Below are 21,878 nucleotides of genomic sequence, written 5' to 3' on the forward strand. Positions count from 1 at the left end.
TAAATATTGTAAAAGATTTGGTATCAATTTCTTTAACATGTAATTTTAATAATAAAGATTCTATAGCATCCAGAGAATCTACTGTTCTTTGTGCTTAAGAGTATTTTCAGTGTGTAATTACAAGGCTCTGAAAAGAAGATGGAGTTCTGCCCCAACTGTGCCAACTTACTTCAAGTGGAACAGACTAATCCTTTCAGGCTTTTCTGTCCAACATGTCCATATGTCTGTGAAATCAAGAACAAAATTGTCAAAAAGCAGTTCCTTGTCCAAAAGGAGGTGGAGTCCATCTTCAGTGGCCAAGACTCTCTGAAGAATGCACCCAAAACTGAAGGTGATGTACCCATCTTTCTCTTCTCTTTCTTTCTTGGTGGAAATTCTGATGAGTACTAGCTCATCAAAATGGATCTTCTGTTGTCTGTCTTCCTATGTTCTCCTACTCTTTTTTGTCTCTCTAACTTGAGCCAGTTGAAAACTTGTATTTGATAAGCAATTCCATTACAAAGTAGGGAGATAATGTGGTAAAGATTCAAATGGAAAAAAGCAAAATCTGATAGAGCTGAACAATTTAGAACTTATGGAACTTGAAGTTTTAGGTCTTGGTTTTGTCATTTGTATCCTTGACGTTTTACCCAAATTATGTTGGGAAGGATCACATGCAAAACTATAAAATCTGCATTCTGAAGTTCTTGTAACATTCTCAAAAGAAAAGAAAAAAAATCTCGAAAAATATCATTTACATATTGAGACTCAGCTATCCTGTGTAGAATTTGTTTTCATACTTTGTGATTGCAATGTTTGTCAATCCTATGATTTGTTTGAGTGAGGCCTTGCATTCAAAATAACCCAAAATAAGTTTTTGTAGATGGGTGTTTTGAACGCAAGGAGTAGTTGAGTTAAAAAATTCTTACTTTAGAGTGTGGTAACTTCAACTTCTGTAAACAACCAAAATACTACATTCTGAACTCAAGTGCAATGGGTAAAACTTGGAGAGCAAAAGGTAAGATTGTTGCAGCTATTAAGGAAAATATCAATTAGGAAGAGGAAAGAGATCCTCTGGAGTTACAACTTATAGTTTTCCCTCTTCACTAATTAGAGACTCAGGACTCTCTTTTAAAGTAGGAAGCTACTACTTGCATTGATCCTTTCAGCTAAAATTGGAAGTTAGTTACAATTCAAAAAAAAAAAGTGCAGCAGAAAATGGCTTTTCAATAAAAATTTCAACTTCTCAGCATGTTTCCACTATTTTAAATTTTCATCTGAAACCCAACCTACTAGACTTTCTCTTTTAGGAGTTTCTACTTCAAAAACTTGAGCCTGAATAAAAAAAGTTTTTGCTCTCTTTAATTTGAGTCTCCTTGTTCCTTCTTATCTAAACATGAATGTATTCTTAAGCCAATTCTTCAATATTTTGGTGTATTGCAATATATGATGCTAAGAAATTTTGAATTCAAATTCTCATAGTTATGAAGCACTCGGATAGTGGATCGAGTCTCCAGCTCAATGGCCATATGGAGTGTGGGAAGGGAGATTGCTCTATTGTGAGCTCTTGGGTACAAGATTCCAAAAAAATAAAAAAAGCAACTTTTTGTATCAAATAAAGCTCTCTTTCATTTCAGAAAGCAACTTTTTGTATCAAATAATTCCTATCAATTATGCAAATTAAAAAAAAAACAAACAAAAAAGCGTTGCTTGTTTTTGCAAACAACAAAAAAAATAGGTATAGATCTAAGCAGTGGTTAGTTTCTTCTTAAGCATCCACCTTTTTCTTGCACCTTCTATGGCTTCCTCTCGTCTCCTCAATAATTCTTGAACCATATGCTGATGTCGAGTTTCAATCACAACAAGCTCCATCTTCAATTCATCATCTTGATCTTTGTCATCTACAGACGAAGATGAAGAATTGCTAACCATACTAGCAACACAATCACAAGAGTGATTCAAGAGAGGGCTCTCATACGAGTTCCTTGTGGAAGAGATTATCATTGAGTTTTCACCGGAATTGGTCTCATTCCTTCCTTTTTTGTAGCCAACACACTCTGAACCTCCTAAGAAGACTTCAGAAACATCATCACTCAGCCCCCTCTGAGAACATCTAGGACCATATTCGACAGATATATCATGTATTGAAGCATATTCAGCCAATACCTCAGATATCACTGTAACATGTGAATCTTGATCTATGCTGACTAAACTGGACGAAGAAGTAACCTCCACAACTTTCTTTACCGAACTTTCAAGTGAGCCTCCAACGATTGACTGAGATAAGACTTGCTGTTCAGCCATTTCCTTGGCAGGAAAATCACCACTTGATGAATCCCAAAGATAATCAATTACCATTTCATGCACTCGAGAGCTCCGATAAATGTTTCTTTCTTGACTTGAATGATGAACAACTGAAGGTTTCCAGCCAGGTACAAGTTTCATGATCAAGAAATCAATGAACTCTGATATAAAGATCACATCTTGATCGGATAAATCAAGTTGCTCAACCATTTCAGTAGCAACCGAGGAAGCAGTATCACTGTCCAGGTAAAAGTCAAAATGGATATTTCGCACTTTACCTAAAATTCAAGCACTAAGGAGGTTCAGAAATACATCCATGACAAACCACCCAACATACAATGAAAGCTCGAGATCGCTTACCACATGAATCAGCAATGCGCAAGACCAATGATACTGAGTTATCATCCCTCTTCTCTCCTTTCAACCGGAATTCTTTATCCTTATTCATCCTAATAAATTCTAAGATCAAATGGCTTTCATTGGATTGGTTTGTGCTACCACTTACTGGAAACTGCTTGTAGTCAGAGTCGATCTCCATGGACAAGGGTCCAGAATGGGGAACATTCACAACATTACAGAGAACAATAGGAGGCCGAAGAGAGTCACGGATGGGCTCTTTTAGATCACACTGGAGGAATGGATATCTCAAGAGTTCCGTGGCTGACAATCTTTCAGAAACCGGAACCAAACATTTTTCAATAAATTGCTTCACTTGAGGATCTTTTACTTTACTGAGTGAAAGAGGCTTTGTTCCCTGCATATCAAGCAATTACACAATTGAGGGGATTATTTCACCCAACTGAAGATCAAAAGCCATGCACCACCAGAAATGTTGATAACTAGACTTACATTAATCACTTTCTTATAAATTTGGGCAGGATTTTTGCATTCACTGTACGGATATTCAAAGGTAACCATCTCCAACATGCACATGCCAAAAGAGTAAATGTCAACTAGTTCGTTGTACTCCTCTTCATAAAGCTCTGGAGCCATAAATTCAGGCGTACCTAAGAACAGTTTCAGAAATACATTAATTTGTGTTTTTGCTTCTTTAAGAATTTTTTTTGCTCTACTTGTCTCTCTTTTTATAAATAGCTTTTGCTCAAGTTTTATTGATGCGAAAAAATAAACAACATTAAAGAAAAAACCAGCAAAGCAAAGAAAGTCAAACTACTCAACAAAGAATAAATCCTACCAATGACACTACGAGCAGTAGGTTGTTGCATGATAACAGCCAAACCAAGGTCCCCTATTTTTACTTCTCCATGGTTACCATTAATGAAGATGTTGTCGCACTTCAAGTCTCGATGAATAATGGGCGGATCATGACTGTGAAGATACTGCAAACCTCTAAGTACCTGCCTCACCCAGCTCTTTAAGGCTTTTGTATCAACATTTTTGTGCTTCTTGCGGTAACTAATGACAAATGAACATGAATAAAAGTCAAATAGCCTACCAGAAAGGAAACCAAAAAGTCAATGCAAAATACAGCAAAATAGAATAGAAACATGAGGCAAAAACTTTACAGCCTCAAACTCCCAGAAGTGAATAGCTCAGTAATGATGTTGACAGTCTTCTTCTTATCATCCACCCATGAGTTATAAAATTTCATTATACTTTCATGGTTCAAGGCCTTTAGCAGATGAACTTCTGAATATAATCTTTCAAGGTCTTGAGATGACTGCAGAACATCATCAATTTTCACTCGGTTCCATGCTACCTCAATCCCATCAACTTGATCAAATCCCTTGTAACTGCATTGAATTGCCAAAAAAAAAATTGCTGTAAGAAATTACAAGAAGAGAATATTTTCTTTCATTTGCCATCAAACTAAAAAGAAGTCAAAATAATATATAAGAAATCACTTTACTACAAAAAAAGAAAAAAGAAAAAGAAACAAGAGGGTAGAAGTGTTTGAAGTATACACAGTCTTGAAGGCTCCTTTTCCCAAGACTTCCTTGTACTGATCAGAAAAAATTATAAGTGGTCATCAGAAAACACTGTGGAACAAGAAAAACGGTAATAAAAAGACAAGGAGCTGGGAGAGAGAATATGATTGTAAAAATGAGGAAAAAATAAGATAATAAACATAACATAAGACAAACAAACTTCTGCAGCTCTGCTGAATGAAATATATACCAGGCAGTAGAAACACAAGAATGGTTCCTGCCCAAGTATTTTAATTTTTTCTTTTAAAAACTGTAAACAGGGATGATACTTTTTTGCAAGGTGATCCACTTTTTCATCTCAGTTATAGAAAAATATGGGAAACATTGGGCCACAGAAGCCTCTCAATTAAATAAATGAATGTGATATTACCACCACCTCACCAGAGCATTCAACTTTCTGGAAGGGTCTCATAAACATGTCAATGCACTTTCTACCAACATTCCTCTAAATAGATTCTCGACCAGAAAGCTGATAATTTACACTAGGTTCTTCCTTATTAACTTTGAACAAATATCAGTATCTCCAATAAAGTAAAACACAAGGAGATGGCAACAATGATTGACTAACATCATTTTTAATTTTTTTGGAGAGAAAAGCTGATAGCAAAATCACTATAACCTGACATACTGTCTACGTCCGGCGAATTACAATTTGATAAAAGCGATCCTAAACAATAGATACAGAATGTCAAATACAGAACTACGACATTTTAGGTAGAGATCAATCATCCAAAGCATATCCCAAATGAGCAACTTGAGGGTGTAATTTCCAAATAACAATTCAAGGAAAGTTGAGGAAAGCAGAGTCTAAGACCAGAAAACCTAGAGCACAACCCAGTGGAATAAATCCGGGTCATGAAGAACAACAAATACTTACCCGAATGTACCGGCCCGTGGGATCAGACTCAACCCAGTCCGCGTCGGAGTTCTCCATTGTACCAATAGAGAATCCCGTGTCCATCCACAGAGCCAATTCAGGAACGGTGTCACAGAAAGAGCAAAAAGGCAGAGGAAGGAAAACCCAAGTAGATGGGCCTCCTTCAAAGAACCCTGATGACCCTTCCTACAGCAATCAGATTACCCTTTTTTTCAGAAAAAGCTTCCGAAGCAACAGAAAACGCATCGAACGCCAACCACACAGGGAACCGGCATTCGATCAGGAAGACTTCCCCCGACCCAAAATCCCTTCCTCTTCCGATCACCCGAAAACCTCTCATCTCTCAGGCCACCCAATACCGAGATCCTGAATAACATTTCTAGCAAATCCAGTCCCTCACTGGATTTGAAATGAATGTAAAGATTAAAGAAAGGAAAAGGAAAAAAAATGGAAATTGAAACGAGAATACCTAGAAAAAGCAAAAGAAAAAAAGAAAAAAAGGAGGTTGCGAGGGCTGCAACAAGAATAAGATTGGAAGAACCTAGGAGAAAAGAAAACCAAACGAAGAGAGCGTCTGATCGCTACGGCGGCGACATTTGGGCAAGCCGCGGAAGGGAAGGGTCAATCAGACATTTGTTCGATCGAAAGTCGAAACAGGGTGAGTCTAATTTGGGAAATAAAAGAAAAACGAGAAGCAGCAACCGCCTGACACAGTGAGTCCGGATGCAATTCGTCATTTTCATATAGTAATATTTTATTTTATTCTATCCCTCTACAAATAATTTTATCGGTTCTTATTTAATTATAAAAAATCTGTACCCACTTCCAAAAAATAAAATCCAATCATAAGATATTTAAATTATTTATTAATATTTATATAATATTTATTAAAAAATTCTACCGAAATAATGAATTTTTCTTGTGTTTTTGCCACTATAGAATTTGAAAGGGCTACATTTAAAATTTGGCCTCTAAGAATCAGGCCAAATACAACTTAAATAGTTTAATTGGTTTGGATCAAATGGAGCATAAATTAACCTAAACCCTAAATCAACTGATAAGTAGGCCAACTTATTGACAGAAAAGTTGAAAAGCAAGAACAGAATCATTGACAGAAACAGAGACCATACTCTCCCATTGCTGCTAGTGATTCACATGACATGTTTCTCCAGGATGGACAATTTCAGAGGCACACTTGTTTGCAGTTTATCCGAACCCCTTATATATTCAACTAAAACTTCATTCTGCTCCCTCTGCTTCACTGTATATGTGAAAAAATGTGAAAACAAAAGAGAAGCAGAGGCCAATAAGAAAGAAAATCAAAATTTATGAAAGAAACATGGAGATCAAACAGTTCAACTACGTGATTATGATTACCCATTATACTCTTGCTAGAATCAGTAACCTGCAGTAAACATGAGATTCTGATGAAACATAAATATGCCATTAGTGGCAGGATTAAATGTTATCCTCTCTCTCTCTTGCTTTCACCATTACCCATCTCTTTCCCTCTTTCTTCCTCTTCTTTCTCTCTTCCCAATTCCACTGCTTGCCCCTAGGGGTGTCAACAGGTCGGAATCTGACCCGTTAAGCAAATATCTATTAAATGTAGCATAGGGGGCAACTTGGTCATTTTACATGATCTGTATATTTCAACATTGCTCCTACTTTAAGTGTTTAGTTTAGGAAAAGAGTAAATTGAGAAAGAAACTGAGATGGAGGACCTGCACATCCCCTAACTTCTATTTATAGTTTAGGATTGAGCGGTTTATTTACAATTTACAACATTGCTCCTACTTTAAGTGTTTAGTTTAGTTCCAAAAACAAAACTGGCAAGTAAATTCTGGAACAAACAAAGGAATATGCTAGTGTTTATCTGTTGAGAGACATTTCAACTTTTCTTATTCACTCATAATTAAAATGAATCTACCTAGTGCAGATTGCTTGAAAAAATTTAGAATAGATAAGCTGTATTTGTATCTAAATATGGCATTCACGGAGTTGGTAGTTGATGTAAGTTCTGTGTTAAGTAGAGACACCATGGCTTTTCCATAACACTTGGATGTATGTGGATGCTGTTGGACTTGTTAGAATCATAATATCCTGTTTTCTGCTACCCTTTTCTGTCTTTCAAAGGTGATATATCTCAAAATATATTTCATGCATCTCACTTTCGAGCCCTCAACATTCTTAAGAAGTTGATGAACCTATTTCTAGACCTTTGGTGTATCTGTTAGGTTATAGCTGTGAGCTCCTTAGGCAACCAACTAGATAGAGAATGACTACCATTTTAGGGTAGACTCATAACTAGACAGGATGAGTCAACGGTCACAAAAAAGTATAACCCATTTTCGATTCAGATTAGATTGGTCTTTGCTTTTATTCTTCTTCTTTTTTCTTCGTGAGATTATCCCACTGATGGCCGGGTTTTATTGTTTTGTTGTGTAGTGCACATGGAAAATAGGAGACTTTTGGTAGGTGTACAAAAGCAGGGGAGGAAGGGGAAGCAATGCTGCCATGTGCTTCTAGTTCTTCTCTCTCTCTCTGCACTCAAAATCCTTTTAGGAGGGAGTGGGGGTTGATGCCAAACCCCCCCAGGGTTTTAGGTTTTGCTTGCTTTGAGGTTGAGTCCTTTCGCTTTCTTCCTTCCTTCTGCCCTTTATTGTACCCTTCATTTAGATATTCTTATTGCCCTTCTTTTCCTTATGGTTTCATTAGCCAACCAAATTTTCTGACTAGTGACTATTACCATTTTATTGTTTGACATTTTGCTTGTTTAATTCAGGAGGTGTCTATTTTGGACAAGGACAACTATACATTAGAACAGCTCTTGGATGAGGATGAAATCATTCAAGAATGCAAAACCCTCCATGGCCACCTTATCAAGACAGTTACTAGTCTGCAAAAGAAAACTGGTTTTTTTATTTTTTCTATTATAATCTTCTAAGAAAACAAATAAGCTATAAAAACTTGCATCTGAAAGTAGAAAATAATTTTCTATAAAATAGATACCCTTGAAAACATATCAGAGAAGTAAATAAGGAATCAAATTTTTATTAAAGGTCTTATAAATGGTAGCATTAAGGGTATTTTATTATACAATAAGAAAAATAGCCATAAATTGGGTTTCTCATATTATAGCCATATAAGATCTCCATTCTCCAATAATTTCCCCACTAATAGTAACTGCTCAGTTTATTTGAATAAAAATTCGGAAAAATGAATAAGTTTTACCTCCAGTGCACCTTGAACAAGGATTGCATGTGGGATTTGGCCTCCTCTTCTATCCCCATGTCCTGTTGCAAACTTTCAAACCACTTCCTGCCTGCACGAATTTGTTTGAGGTAATTCGTGGTCTCCTGTTTTAAGGGAAGTCTCTTCAACTTCGGACATTTCACTACTACAATGCTTTCCAAGAGAGGAAAACATGGAAATATCTCCACATTGCATACACCCCTCAGCTCAGGGAGGCTTTCTAAAGACAGATGCGTAAGCCTAGGGAGGACAACGTCCTGGAGTTCAAACTCCTCTTCTTGGTTCTTCACAAGTATGACTTCCATCAGCTTACAGTGATGTATATATAGACTTTTGAGTTTCCTCAGAGTACACAGAGCTACATTGATTGCAAACAAATTCCTCAAGACATTGCAATGGCTTATGTATAGCAGTTGAAGGTTTTGGAAAACAGTTCTTGTAACAAATTCAACTGGAAACAACCCACGTAACACTTCTTTAATCTTGTTCATACCAACAATATGCAATGTTTCCAAATTCTGGAACACATTTGGTGAGATTGATGTTCCCTCTAGGTTTAGAAGCACTTGCATTTCATCAATTCCTTCCAAGTGGATTATCTCTAGAATCTCCAGGTTTTGCAACTGACTACATGAAAACACATCTTTTGTCATTTGCTTACAATTTTGTATCCTTATCACTTGCAGATTTGTCAGAAATCTGGATGGAAGGGGCCCATGACATAACTTCTTTATCTTCTTCATGTTTCTAAGGGTTAACTTCTTCAAACACACTAGTATATTGGCTGACAGATGTTGAGCTTCCGTTGTCCGTATAAGATGTTCCATTTCATGACATCCATCTATAGTGAGAGTCTCTAATGATCTTAGAGCTTCTATATGATCCAACTGGAAGATTAGTTTCTCACAGGAGCGCACCTCTAATACTTGCAAATCCCTGAGGAATTCACTAGGAAGCAGACCATGGCAGATTTTCTCCAACTTCACCATCTTACGAAGGTATACTTCTTTCAAACTTGCAAGGCCTTTGGAATCAGTTTCCTCTGCATTTATGAGATGTTCCATTTCATCACAAAAACCAATTTGGAGGTATGCCAAACAACTATTATCGGTAACAAAAGAAGGAAGACTCTTGAGATTAGCACATCTGGCTAATAAAAGCACCTCTGTCCTCTCTATTAGGTAGTTAACCCAATTTGGAAATGGGTGTAAGAGATCAAATAGATGCAGAGTCTTACTGTAGGTAGCAAAAAATTGTGCGTTATCATAGTATGGAATCATTAGATTGCCTCCCTTGTTCTTTACCCCATCCACCATCACCACATTAAATCTTTCGACAGCCGGCCAAGGATTAGCTATGTATAAAAAGTTTGAATTTGCTATAGACAAGTACAAATCAGTCAAAGAATGCAAGGAAGCAACCTCCATGAAACTAGCATTTTTGGATCCTCCCTTCCCTTGAGCATCCCATTTAACAAAACTATCCCACATGTACAATACTTGCAAGTTGACCATACTGGATAACACACTTGGTGCCGCTCTCTTGAGATGATAATTTCCCCTTAGATCCAAAAACTTCAGATTGGTCAACTCCGCTAATTCTTTTTGAAGCTGTTTGATACCAGTATATTTTACAGACAGTATTTCAAGCCGTCTTAAGCTTCCAACAATGGATATGTCACTTATACCCATACAATTATCAAGAACTAGAGTTTGTAAGTTCCTTAGGGGCGTCAAGGAAGGTGGAAGCATCTTCAGATTGGTACAACTCAGATCTAAATTAACTAGATCTGGCATCCCCTTAAAGAAAGTGTTTGGAATATCTTCAAGACAAAAGTTCTCCTGAAGCAATAGAGTTCGAAGTTTTGGGCACTCTGGCTGCTCAGATAGTCGAGTGATTTCATTGTGCATTAGTGATACATACAGACAATCTTGTGGCTTCTCCACTATAGGACACTTGGATAGACCAAGTCCTGCTCTAAAAACAAACCCAAGTTCATTGTTTTGTGCAATTAATTTGCTTGTTTCTCTAACAACATCATGTAATCTTACATGTTTTGGATATTCGCTGTCTAACAATAGGTTATGGTTTTTGAGGTTTTCAACATAGAATTCCAACAATTTCCAACATTCGCTCAAGTTTTCTTTGTGGCTTTTGAGAAAGCCTTCCCCAACCCCATAAATCTGCAATTTCTGCAATGGAATATCGTAGTCTCCAGGAAACAAACAACAAAACAAGAAACACTTTCTCATCTTTTCATCCCTTAAATGGTCATAACTAATCCTGATGATCCGCATAACTTGACCCATGATCACTTCTTGATCAGATGGTTCTGGGCTTTGCAATTTGATTAATGTCCCATGCCACATGGTGACATCCTTATGCCCTCTCAAAACTGACCCAATTGTCACAATAGCCAATGGTGACCCTTTACATTTGCTAACAATTTGCTTCGCAAAAGGTAATAGATCTGGATTTGAAGCCACTCCACCTGTCTTGGATGTGAACAAATTCCGTTGAATCCATTTCAGAGAGAACCTCCATCCCCAAAACTTTTTCCATACCCGTTTGTTGGCACACAGTTTTAATTCTAGTAGTGATAATAATCTTGCAACACATGCATTCATCAGCTTTAGGAATTCCCAATTCATATATCTCAAACTGTTCCCATACATCATCCAATATTATCAACACTCTCTGCTGCCCTTTCAAAGCCATAACCAATTGATTTGCTCTTCTATTGACACATTCATGGTCAAGCATTATGTCCAATCTATCAGCAATTTGTTGTTGAATACGCCTCACATCTAGATTTCTTGAAACATTCACCATTACCACTTTGTTAAACAGTTGAGTTCCTTGAAGCTTGTTATTGAGGCTTTTCACCAGGGTGGTTTTGCCAATCCCACCCATTCCATGAACACCTATGGATCTGATGTCATTACAATATAGCACCTCCATAATCTCCTCCAAAAGGAATTTACCCCTCTGTAACTCCTCCGCATTGTCAAGAGTGCGGATAGGTTCAACAACTGGTGTGGATGGACTATATGACACTCTATTAATTAAGTCTCCTCTATGTTTTAACCTCTGAACAACGGCTAGTGTTCTTGCCGATTTTCTTCCTAGCTGGTACCACCAACTCAAATTTGGACATTGTCCCATTAGACATGTCCTATTTTCATTTGCTTTTTCTTCTAGTCCCTCCACTACAAACGCAATTCGGGCAACCTTTTCCATCCAGTCATTGACATGTTCGAGAATCTCTTCATGTCGTCGCTGTGCCTCGTTAATCAAAAGCTGTACATTTATCTTCGTCATCATTAGACCTTCTTTTTTAGCTTTTAATTCCACAATGTTTCTTTTACAATGAAGCAGATAACCGCAATGGTGCTTAATAGGACGGATTAAGTATTTCCCCACTTCGAAAACAACGGATGGCAAGGCGTCCATGTTTTTCTCTTTTACTCTTTTCTCTTACTACCGGGAAGAGGAGGTATGGAATAAAGAGTTGGCTAAAACTCACTGCTCTGATAATGTTCTTTTTGTTCTTTAGAGGATACGAGCGATGAAATAGCGTTGATAGTCAAGGATGATCATGATCATGATCAGATAATAACTGTTACGACCCAAAATTGAGAGGCTGAAACTGATAGCAGGTAGTAGAACGAGGAAAATAACAGAAAACATAGTAATCTAGAAGTTGGAGAAAAAGAAGCCTACCTCTCTTCTTCTTCTTCTTCCAACCAAAACTAAAACAAGCTTTCGGCGTTAGCAAGCACAGAAGAAATCCTCACTGGCTTATCCCTGAATATTTAATAATAAGAATTTGTATGTGGTTTATAATATTGCTTAGATAAATTACTTCTCTTTTTATAATATTTATTATTACTTTTCTATTTTTATTTTATTTATTAAGTTTTCTTTTATTTATTCAGGCTTTATCTATAGTCGCAAGAAAGGTCCCCGTTCCCCTGGAAGTGAACAATGGAGCTCCGGCCTGCAGATATCTATAGTGGGCGCTTGACGTCTTCCTCTCTGACCATACGGCTTCCCTTCGTTCCGGGAAATTGGAGACCAACGGAAAAACCGCCACTTTTCTTGGTTAAGTCGGCGAAGGGTAGTATCGAGACGTCGAAAGGGTTTCAAAGGGAGTCTAAAAAGAAACTTTCCCACATTTTAATAGCCGAAGCTGCGGTAAGAAATATAGAGAGGAAAGCGAGTGCCACTTCGAAGCTGTCTAATCTTTGGCCCAAGGCAGTTCTGGATGCTTTGGATGAGTCGATACAGAGTAAGCAATGGCAGTCTGCTCTGAAGGTCCGTGGATTTACGTTGAGTTTTTTGTGCTCTTTTGCTTCTGCCCATTCTCCGTCGAGTTCAATTCTTCGAGTTAAATTTGTTGTTTAGTGATATATGAGGTGAAACCTCTTCAATTTTGCTACTCTATGAGCAAGAAAACTGCTTAGTTGAGCAGTGAAACAACTCTCAAAAAATGTGGTGCTTATTTACTCTTCATTGAAAAATTCTTTTTTAGTACTTACGGTTAGCTTTCTGACTGCAGAAAGTGTTTGCTTTGCGTTTACTGGATTCTCGTTTTGTTCAGCTGATGTAAACTCAATATGTATATCTTTAATCACAAAACAAGATCATTGGTTGGCACGTCTAATGGATTTTTGGACAGTTTTTGCTCTTGAAGTGTAGAAATTTGATTTCTTTCTATAAAAATGAATACGTCGGAAACAGTTTGTCCCATTCATTGTGGTTTGAGCTACTGTTTTATAGATCTCTTGCAATTGTGCGCCAGCATTTCGTGGACTAACTCCATTGTTCTCAAATTTTCTTTTAGATATCTAGCTATATCGAGAAATAGAAATCTTTCCTGCTTGTTTCATGACATATATTTAAGTTCATGTTCATCTATTGTCTGTAGATTTTCAAATTGCTACGGAAGCAGCAGTGGTATGTTCCAAAATGTCAAACATATGCTAAACTATTAACCATGCTCGGGAAGTCCAAGCAACCAGAACATGCAATCTCCCTCTTCCGAACCATGCTGTCTGAGGGTCTCGAGCCAACCTTGGATGTTTACACGTCTCTTGTGGGGGTTTATGGCATGAGTGGTCTTTTTGATGAGGCATTCCTTACTATTGATGAGATGAAGTCTGTTTCTGGATGCATACCTGATGTTTTCACATACACAATTCTCATTAATACCTGTTGTAAGCACCAGCGATTTGATCTATTCAGAAAAATTCTAAATGATATGTCATATTTGGGGATTGAATGTAGTGCTGTTACATTCAATACTATAATTGATGGGTATGGTAAGGCAGGTTTTTTTGAACTGATGGAGAATTCTCTTTCTGATATGCTTGAAAGTGGGCAGTGCCTTCCTGATGTTTTCACATTGAACTCTTTCATTTGGGCTTATGGAAGTAGTGGAGAGATTGAGAAAATGGAAAAATGGTATGATGAATTTCAGCACATGGGGGTCACACCAGATATAAAGACATTCAATATCTTGATAAAGTCATATGGCAGAGTGGGTATGTTTGATAAAATATATTCAGTTCTGAAGTTTATGAAGAAAAGATTTTTTTCCCCAACTATTGTTACATACAACATTATTATTGAGGCTTATGGGAAAGCCGGCAACATTGAAACGATGGATTACTTTTTCCGACTAATGAAGCATCAAGGAATGAAGCCAAACTCTATTACTTTTTGTTCACTTGTTAGTGGATATAGTAAAGCAGGGCTCTTGGCAAGGATTAGCTCAATCAGGAGGCAAATTGAGAACTCTGATGTGGTCTTGGACACACCATTTTTTAATTGCATCATTAGTGCCTATGGACAGGCTGGTCAAGTGGAAAAGATGGAGGAGATGCTTACTTATATGAAGGAATGTAAATGCAACCCCGATACCATTACTTTTGCAACTATGCGCCATGCATACAACGGCCAAGGCATGGTAGAGGCCATTAAGGAATTGGAGCTCATGTATCAGGTAAGTTGGTGTTTTAATTTATTTTTTTTCTTCTGAAATCTATAGTCTGATTTACAACTCGTTGATGTCTGATGGTTAACCATGTTTTTTTATTTTTATTGCAAACCATAATCTTTTCTTTATAGGTTCCAGTCTGAATCTTGTCATGATACTTAGACTCAGGATGACATAGTTGAGAATCTTGTTAAATTAGAGCTGTAGCAAAACCGCAAAAGACAAAAAATTATTTCTGAATGCCTTAGAAAATTTAAGAGGACACCAAGTGATGGAAAAATGAGGGAATCGTTTCAAGTTGTTTTGCTGTATTCTACTGAGACTTATGCCCCAGTTAGGAGGCCTTTGTCAAAGTTGTTTGCAGGATTAACAAGAGATAGATAGACCGAAAATGAAACGTATCAAGGGGTTAAGAAAAATTGGAGAAGCCTGTCCTGGCAATTGAGGTATCAAATGATTTAGCAGAATGCAGGAAGGGATGTGTGGCTAAACCTAATAGAGTTGGGACAAGAGTATGATGAGGATAATGGCACTCTAAAGCTTCAAAAGATTTAAGCACAGATGAATGATGTTTTGATATGTAGCATAAACTTTAGCTCCTAATGCAGCTTCTCTGGACATGTGAGAGATACATTTGCTGATCAGAAATGTTGATATAATTGGCCTCTATATGTGGGCCACAGACTCACCATAAGGGAAGTCCTGTGAGAATGTACAATTTGTCTTTTCTGGGAAAAATAGATGACAAGTTGCAAAACATCATTCTGTTTTAGTGCAAGAGCACTTTTAGTGATTAATGGCTGCTCAGCTGTTGCTCTTAATTCTTTCTTGTTCTTGCAGGAACTAGTTAATGAGAAAAAATTGACATAATTAGCTGCAATTGGAAAGTGAAATTGAGAAATCTACCATGTGCTTTGGTAGTTGCAAACCAAGGATTTTCATCTCCATACTGTGTTACTCTGATGGTGGTTGAATCTTGAAAAGACATAATGATGAGATGATCTATATCAATTTGGGTCTCAATTTGAAAAAGGTAAATACCGTTCTCTTTATCAATAGCCATTTTTCCTAAAGGTTTTTCTAATGTGTTAAGACAAAACTGGATTGTTTGGCAAGGTCTAGTAAGCCTCTCTCCCCGGCCATCTGCTCCAACACCCTAAACCTGTGTTATGGAAGGCTGGCATGAATCATCTTGAACCAAAAAAAATAACTGGAGTTCTACTCTTTTGCAGAATGGTTGGCCACTGTGCTAGGGCAGAATGTTAAAGCATAGAGAGAAGTCTGAAAGGAGCATTTAAGAAAAGATATTGAAAATAGAGGTAGTTTCATGAGGTGGTTAAACCGAGCTCATACTTATGTACCCACTTATCTCAGCACCAATACTACATCCTTCTTTATCTTCTATTACATTTCAGAGGATCTCCTGTCTGCTCAGCGAATCTTATCTACTTAAGTGAGTGACAACCACCCAAGAAGTGCAGATGGAACCAAATGCTAGTGCTGTTTTGACTTTGAGTTGCTTCTGTAGAAAAAAAAAAAAAAAAAAAAAAACTATTAAAGTGAAAGATTAGTAGAAGCGTTTTCTTGATCACAACCAGATAACAGCTTGGAAGGAAGGAAATGAGGCGTTTTGCTCTTTCAGGGCAGAATGGTTGCAGAGCCATTCCATGTGATGTATTTGCAAAGTGACGATGCTCTGATGTCTTCCTATGTGCACCAGAAGAGGTGGCTTCAGCTGTACTATTGGGCCGATTCCGCTCCTATGAAGATGCCAAACGGTTCAGCAACACATAAAATGACAAATTTCCAAAGTGGACTGCAGCTTCTTCTCTTCTTCCATTTCTCAAGTTCAAGCCACATGAAGCCTGCAGATGGGATTCAGTCTCCATTCTCTCACTAATCAACCTCTTAGCTGTCCATGCTTGACTTTCAATGGATCATATTTTGTTTTAACTAGGTTTTGCTATAATTTCAGTATAATACCTTCCAGTTTCCTGCCATAGTTGGTTTTCTCCGAATCATTTGTATTCTGCTTGCTCTTCTTATTTTATAGTACTTTTGGATGGACAAGTCAGTTTCAATCATGAACCTGGTAAGGTGGGTTGCTGGGGGTCTAGAAAGAAGTTTTAAAACTGGTGGTTGGGTTTTAACAAATTGCATTGCATCCTGGCTGCATATTTGTTTCTGTTTTCAGTTGAAAAGACTTTCCTGTAATTAGAACCTTTTTTGTGTTATTTATTTAGGTTTATGTCTTCTCAAAAAGAACAAAAATGGAATCATGGATGATTTTCTTCTCAAGATTTCATGTGGATTGTGAACTAATAAGGTCTAAATTACGTTTGAATTATTTTTAATTTATAGCTACTAAATGCTTCATTTCAATAAAAAAAAAAAACCTTAATTTATTTCCTAAAACTTATGTAAATTTATTGAGCTTTTCAGAGATAATTTTAGACAAATTAATAAACTATAATTTCTCTTATAAATAATTTTCAGTACATATTTATCTTTAATAAATTTACATAAGTTTTAGGAAATAAATTAAGGTTAGCTTTTAAAATTAAATTTTACATATAAGATCAATTTAATACATAATGGTTAAAAATTAATAATTTTATATTACAATAAATTTTCAGCTTCTGGTGTCATCGTGCAGTTGGTTATCACGTCAGTCTAACACTCTGAAGGTCTCCGGTTCGAGTCCGGGCGACGCCAATTTTGCGTACAATTTGTTCAAGAAAAGAAGAACAGTCGAGGATTTCAATTTTCAACTCGGTGACTCTTTTATTTTGCCGTCACCCGTGAATCCTCTGGTTCCAGGTTTGTTCGTCTGGTTGGAGTGACTATGAAAGTAATGATTTAAAAGCTTCGGGAGCATATTCTAATGCTAAATTTCACTTTTCCAGTGCCAGTGCGGTGCAATTTCCATAATGGCACCTAAAGTTAGGTTGTTGTTGGTCCCCCCATAGAACCCAAAGACGCCCAACATAGCTGTGAGTAGGGGTTGGCATTGGGCCGAGTCAAGTTTGAACCTCATATCTTTGAGTTTAGTTTTATCCAAATGCTTCGAACTCAAGTTCGGGTTTAAATTTGGAAGGAATTAATGAATTTTGAACTTACATATGTTCGAGTTTGGTTTTATCCAAATACTTTAAACTTAAACTCGGGTTTAAATTTGGAAGGAATTAATGAAAATAATTAGAGTAAAATGTAAATATATGCTAACGAATCGAGCTCGACAGTTTTACAAACCAGTTTGACTTTGAGCGATTTGGAAGCTGAAGACCCCCCTAGGCACCCAGCTGACTGCCTTTTTTCCCATAATTTCCTCTTTTCGTAGTGAGATGCACTACGGACAACTTTCATCATCCTCCTCCACCATAGGATCCTCACCCGAGTTGGACTGGACCACTCAGTCGCCTTTAGCATGCTTTGAAAAAGACCCAAATTATGGGATTAAGCTCTGAGAAACTCTTTTGAACAACATTAACATCACTGAAATCTGTTCCAGGTTCATCAAATGCCCTCAGTTTATACGAGTGATCAAGAATCAAGAAATTTCAGATCACAGCATCACATTGAAACTACGATCAATGTATTCTGCCGACTACTCGATGAAGTATACGGACCACATCTTGATGGCGCCTCTCCGCCTCTGCATTGATTGTACTTATTCTTCTGTGTATCCCCATGATTTGAAAAAAATCAAAATCTTGGTGAGGATGGTAAACTAAACATCACGCTTCGTAATCTCCGACTCCCCCTTTTCGATTATTATACTAACCTTGTTCAACACTCCTACATTTTTTTTTTTTTGTAAAAGATTGCAGAAATACAATATTCGTACGTGAATATATTTAATTAATACTGGAATAGTTCCATGCCGATCAGCCAATCAACCAGGAGCAAGTTTTGCATATAAAAATAGACGCCCATCACTTGGTAAACAGTGGGTGCGGCAGTCAGCTTAGCAGGTAAAGAGTTTGAAGAATGCATTACCAGTTCGTCTCATCTGCCACGAACACTGAAATTTTGTTTGTTCTTTTTGCAAATACGTTATGAACCTACAGAGGAATTTCTTGGCTGTTTCCTTGTCTTTGGGCTTCACTTGTGTTATTTTTGTCGGTGGTTGAATTGAAGGGAGAGTGAAGAGAATTTGGTGATGGGTTTCCTCTCGAACAAAGTGGAGAGAGACCAGATCAAGGCCGGTGACCATATCTACTCGTGGAGAGCTATCTATGCTTACTCGCACCACGGTAATGCAGTTCCTTCTTCATCGTTAGAATCCGACTTCCCTTTTTCCTTCTTACCTGTTATGTCCTTTCTTTTGTTTTTCTTCCTTTTTTTTTCTGAAATTACAGCAGATGTTCATGTAACAAAGTGATGATCATGCCAGCATTGGCTTGGGTTTCTACGTCAATTGCTGAAATCATATTGGATTTGCTAAAAATGTAATGAGTGAACTGAACCACCTGTCCTACGCTTTCCCTGACGAGGTTATTGTACTTGGTTTTTTATTGTTTCTGTTGTTTTTATGAACAAGATCAGGATAAAAGGGTTTCCTTGATCTGATATCTTCCATCGAGAGATTATTATTTTCTTTTTAAAAATTGTTAACCGAGAGATGGTTGATTCCTTTCTTAAATTTAGTTGCTTGCAAACCTGAAACATGTCGATCGCTTGAGAAGGGTAGTAAAAAAGGTCTGGACAATGAACTCAGGAAGTTTGTAGGAATCCAAAATTGCCAACTAAATTGGCAAAAGTTCGCAAGTTCTGTGTGGTTTTCTGTTGGGTGAAAAGTAGTGATTAATTATGGTGAAGGGGATAACTTGCTAAGTTTCACTTTTACAAAGTCTTTGGTAGTATCAATGTCAATAGTTGTGCAGCTATTGTTGTTTTCTCAGTAGGAAGAAAACAAGAAGATAGTTATGAACTGAGTAGGGTCGCACTAAGATGAGACTTAAACTCCAGATTTTTTCCAGTAATACATCTGCCATGTTTATTACGAGTTGTCAGAGGCAGTGCAGATCCTGTAAAGATTCATGGCTTCTGTAGCATGTATATGTCATATTGAAGCTCATTTATCCAAATCTGCATCTCAACATTGCTTTTATCCCTTACTATATATGTCAATTTCTTCATTGTTAACCTTCAAATTATTGCCGGTGACAATTTTTTCATTCTTGACCTTTGCTATGAGCAGTTTCTTAATGATTTTTTACAAAGTTTATAGCTGTGTAGTACATCTCTGTGGTTTAGCTTTTAATACTATAAATTGTTTACAAGTGACAATACCACAGTTATCACTCAATCATCTACTTCTTAATTTTTCAAATAGAATAATATGTGGATTGACAGGTTTTTAGAGTGAGGTTGTATGTTCATGTCTTACCAGGGGTATTAGGTGTTGTTTGTAAACAACATTCAAAAAACAGAGCAAAACGGGGTTTCAAACATCAGGTTTGAATAACTATTGCCAGTTTATAAGATTTTCAGTAGCTTACATGATATTAACTTTAATCTGATAGTCTGCATCTTCTTCCTTTCTTCAAGTCTAGAAGAGACCAGAAGAACCAGGCCAGTAGGAGCTCAGATAGTTCATATACCAAACTGGCTGGATTCTGGCCTGGTGCTTGGAGGAAAGAGAGTATTGTTGGTTTTGAGTATTCTGCTCGAACTCTGCTGTAACCTGAGTCCAGCCTGGCTTCATGAAAACTTGCAGAACTGGTTTACTTATGTGTTGCTTCAATTGCATACCATGAACTAAATTTAATCCTTCCCAACCCCCTCTTCTGTGTAAAAACCTATTAGTACCGTTTGCACCCAAGTGCATAGATTCATAAAGTTTTGTTGCTGAGAAGAAGACTAGTTGGATAAATTATCTCTATATCTAATCCGTTCAGGAGTCAAGTCAAATTCATTCCACCATGCGGAACAGTGAATTATAAGTAAATTTAAGGCTGCGCATGCATTTGTTGAACAAAAAGTGCACTATAAATAGCTTTAATGTTATGCACTCTTGAATTTGCAACAGGTATTTATGTCGGGGGCTCTAAAGTTGTTCACTTCAGACGCAAGAAGGATATGACTTCACTGACTGGTACTTCAATAGACTCTTCTGGTTCTTCAAGTGAGAAATCCTTGTCAATCTGTGAGATTTTCCCAGACTGCGGATTCAGCCTACCAGACAGCGGGGTTGTCCTCACCTGCTTGGACTGCTTCCTTGATGGCGGCTCTCTCTACTGCTTCGAATATGGAGCAGCTCCATCCATTTTTCTTGCTAAACTCCGGGGAGGAACCTGTACAACCGCAGAATCAGACCCACCAGAAACAGTAGTCCACAGAGCTATGTATCTGCTTCAGAAAGGGTTTGGAAACTATGATGTATTTCAGAACAACTGTGAGGACTTTGCACTTTACTGCAAAACAGGTCTACTGGTTCTTGACAAGTCCGGGACGGGAATGAGTGGTCAAGCTTCTTCCTTCATGGGGGTCCCAGTAGCAGCTCTTGTTTCATCACCTTTGAAGTTATTAATACCAGGTCCCGTTGGTGTGGCCACAGTGACTGCTGGAATGTATTGCATGAGCAGGTATGCCACTGATATTGGAGTTAGAACAGACGTCGTCAAGGTGCCAGTTGAGGAGATGGCAACGAGCCTAAGCTTGGCAGAAACGGAACAGGATTCATCTGAAGAAGAGGATACTGAAGAAAAGGCCCAAAGTAAAGAACCTCCACAGAAGAAATCCAGGTAGCATAGCTTAGGTGCAGCGTGGTGTGTGGTTGAGTAAATTGAAGTGCTTCATTGGGTTTAGTTTGGCTTTGATTCGGTTGTCCTAATAAGTTGGTAATAAGTAGATTTCTGGGTTGTCTTGATTGTAGTGCTGTTGTTCCCATGACAAATTTGTACATGGTTTAGTTCTCAATTTAGATACATTTGGTGAATCAACAACTGTTTTCTGCACTTAGCTTGTGTTTGCTAGTCTTTCTTACTTTTAAATGCTTCCTAATTAACTCTAGTTCTAATCGTAAACAACAGGTAGAGGAGAAAAAATATTTGAGTACTTTTGTCTCAATTCCTGTAAGAGAGCGATACCTAGTTCAACGATCAATTGCAGGTGCCAGTGCTAGCAATTCTAGTCATCAGGATAATCTGATTTCCACCTCCATTTCAGACTGGTACTAATAACAGAGCTCAAGCCAAGACTGGTACTAATCATTTTTCCCCACAGTTGAGGAAGATATTGCTCAGTTCTTCCTGAATGAGCACAAGCTGTAGTGGTTTCCATAATCTTACCCATGTTTCTACGTGTGATTCCTAATATCAAAACTTGTGTCCCTCTACTGATTCAACCCATTTCGCCAGAACGATCGAAGGCCAAAAGGCGTTGCAATAAGGAAACTTTATGGCATATCCACAGGTTCCAAGATGTCTCAAACTCCTTGAACAACCTCCAAACATCTTAATACGCTAACAGCTTTAAATGAAAATTTATACTTCTAATATCTCTGTAG

General features: G+C 37.5%; 4 protein-coding genes across 5 annotated transcripts; 2 read left to right on the top strand and 2 right to left on the bottom strand.

Annotated features, from left to right (window-relative positions):
• Positions 1-1,568: 1,568 nt before the first annotated feature.
• LOC137967066 (probable serine/threonine-protein kinase WNK6) lies at positions 1,569-5,742 on the bottom strand. The gene is made up of 7 exons (XM_068813491.1): positions 5,110-5,742; positions 4,209-4,246; positions 3,810-4,037; positions 3,479-3,699; positions 3,133-3,290; positions 2,644-3,037; positions 1,569-2,561 (listed from the first exon to the last, which is right to left on the bottom strand). The coding sequence occupies exons 1-7, from the start codon at positions 5,191-5,193 to the stop codon at positions 1,726-1,728; spliced, it is 1,959 nt and encodes a 652-aa protein (XP_068669592.1). The 5' UTR covers positions 5,194-5,742; the 3' UTR covers positions 1,569-1,725.
• Positions 5,743-6,133: 391 nt separating this feature from the next.
• LOC137935419 (probable disease resistance protein At4g27220) lies at positions 6,134-11,685 on the bottom strand. Its single transcript, XM_068780074.1, has 3 exons — positions 11,003-11,685; positions 8,344-10,971; positions 6,134-6,370 (listed from the first exon to the last, which is right to left on the bottom strand). Exons 1-3 carry the CDS (start codon positions 11,683-11,685, stop codon positions 6,349-6,351), a joined length of 3,333 nt encoding a protein of 1,110 aa, XP_068636175.1. The 3' UTR covers positions 6,134-6,348.
• Positions 11,686-12,351: 666 nt separating this feature from the next.
• LOC137935420 (pentatricopeptide repeat-containing protein At3g53170) lies at positions 12,352-16,531 on the top strand. Its single transcript, XM_068780075.1, has 4 exons — positions 12,352-12,681; positions 13,295-14,371; positions 15,206-15,398; positions 15,598-16,531. The coding sequence occupies exons 1-3, from the start codon at positions 12,352-12,354 to the stop codon at positions 15,233-15,235; spliced, it is 1,437 nt and encodes a 478-aa protein (XP_068636176.1). The 3' UTR covers positions 15,236-15,398; positions 15,598-16,531.
• A 1,653-nt stretch (positions 16,532-18,184) lies between these two features.
• LOC137934390 (protein LEAD-SENSITIVE 1-like) lies at positions 18,185-21,427 on the top strand. 2 transcript variants are annotated; one of them, XM_068778678.1, is made up of 3 exons: positions 18,185-18,339; positions 18,436-18,621; positions 20,400-21,427. In XM_068778678.1, exons 2-3 carry the CDS (start codon positions 18,528-18,530, stop codon positions 21,116-21,118), a joined length of 813 nt encoding a protein of 270 aa, XP_068634779.1. In that variant the 5' UTR covers positions 18,185-18,339; positions 18,436-18,527; the 3' UTR covers positions 21,119-21,427. The 2 variants fall into 2 exon arrangements, with proteins under 2 accessions (XP_068634779.1, XP_068634780.1); XM_068778679.1 differs by having other exon boundaries at positions 18,189-18,339; positions 18,506-18,621.
• Positions 21,428-21,878: the final 451 nt, after the last annotated feature.

This window comes from Aristolochia californica, unplaced genomic scaffold (assembly GCF_029961685.1).
Source record: "Aristolochia californica isolate CCGP_79_NKW_82.1479 unplaced genomic scaffold, dmAriCali1.0.hap1 SCAF_6, whole genome shotgun sequence".
NCBI lineage: Eukaryota > Viridiplantae > Streptophyta > Magnoliopsida > Piperales > Aristolochiaceae > Aristolochia > Aristolochia californica.

Coding starts and splice junctions, on each gene's coding strand:
- LOC137935419 (XM_068780074.1), bottom strand. CDS start 11,685: ATGACGAAGATAAATGTACAGCTTTTGATTAACGAGGCACAGCGACGA. Junction 10,972..11,002: donor GAGATATATGAATTGGGAAT/TCCTAAAGCTGA, acceptor ATGTGTTGCAAG/ATTATTATCACTACTAGAAT. Junction 6,371..8,343: donor TTGTTCAAGGTGCACTGGAG/GTAAAACTTATT, acceptor TCACATATACAG/TGAAGCAGAGGGAGCAGAAT.
- LOC137934390 (XM_068778678.1), top strand. CDS start 18,528: ATGGGTTTCCTCTCGAACAAAGTGGAGAGAGACCAGATCAAGGCCGGT. Junction 18,622..20,399: donor CTATGCTTACTCGCACCACG/GTAATGCAGTTC, acceptor AATTTGCAACAG/GTATTTATGTCGGGGGCTCT.
- LOC137967066 (XM_068813491.1), bottom strand. CDS start 5,193: ATGGACACGGGATTCTCTATTGGTACAATGGAGAACTCCGACGCGGAC. Junction 4,247..5,109: donor CCACGGGCCGGTACATTCGG/GTAAGTATTTGT, acceptor TTTTCTGATCAG/TACAAGGAAGTCTTGGGAAA. Junction 3,038..3,132: donor TTTATAAGAAAGTGATTAAT/GTAAGTCTAGTT, acceptor CTTGATATGCAG/GGAACAAAGCCTCTTTCACT.
- LOC137935420 (XM_068780075.1), top strand. CDS start 12,352: ATGGAGCTCCGGCCTGCAGATATCTATAGTGGGCGCTTGACGTCTTCC. Junction 12,682..13,294: donor AATGGCAGTCTGCTCTGAAG/GTCCGTGGATTT, acceptor TATTGTCTGTAG/ATTTTCAAATTGCTACGGAA. Junction 14,372..15,205: donor AATTGGAGCTCATGTATCAG/GTAAGTTGGTGT, acceptor TTGTTCTTGCAG/GAACTAGTTAATGAGAAAAA.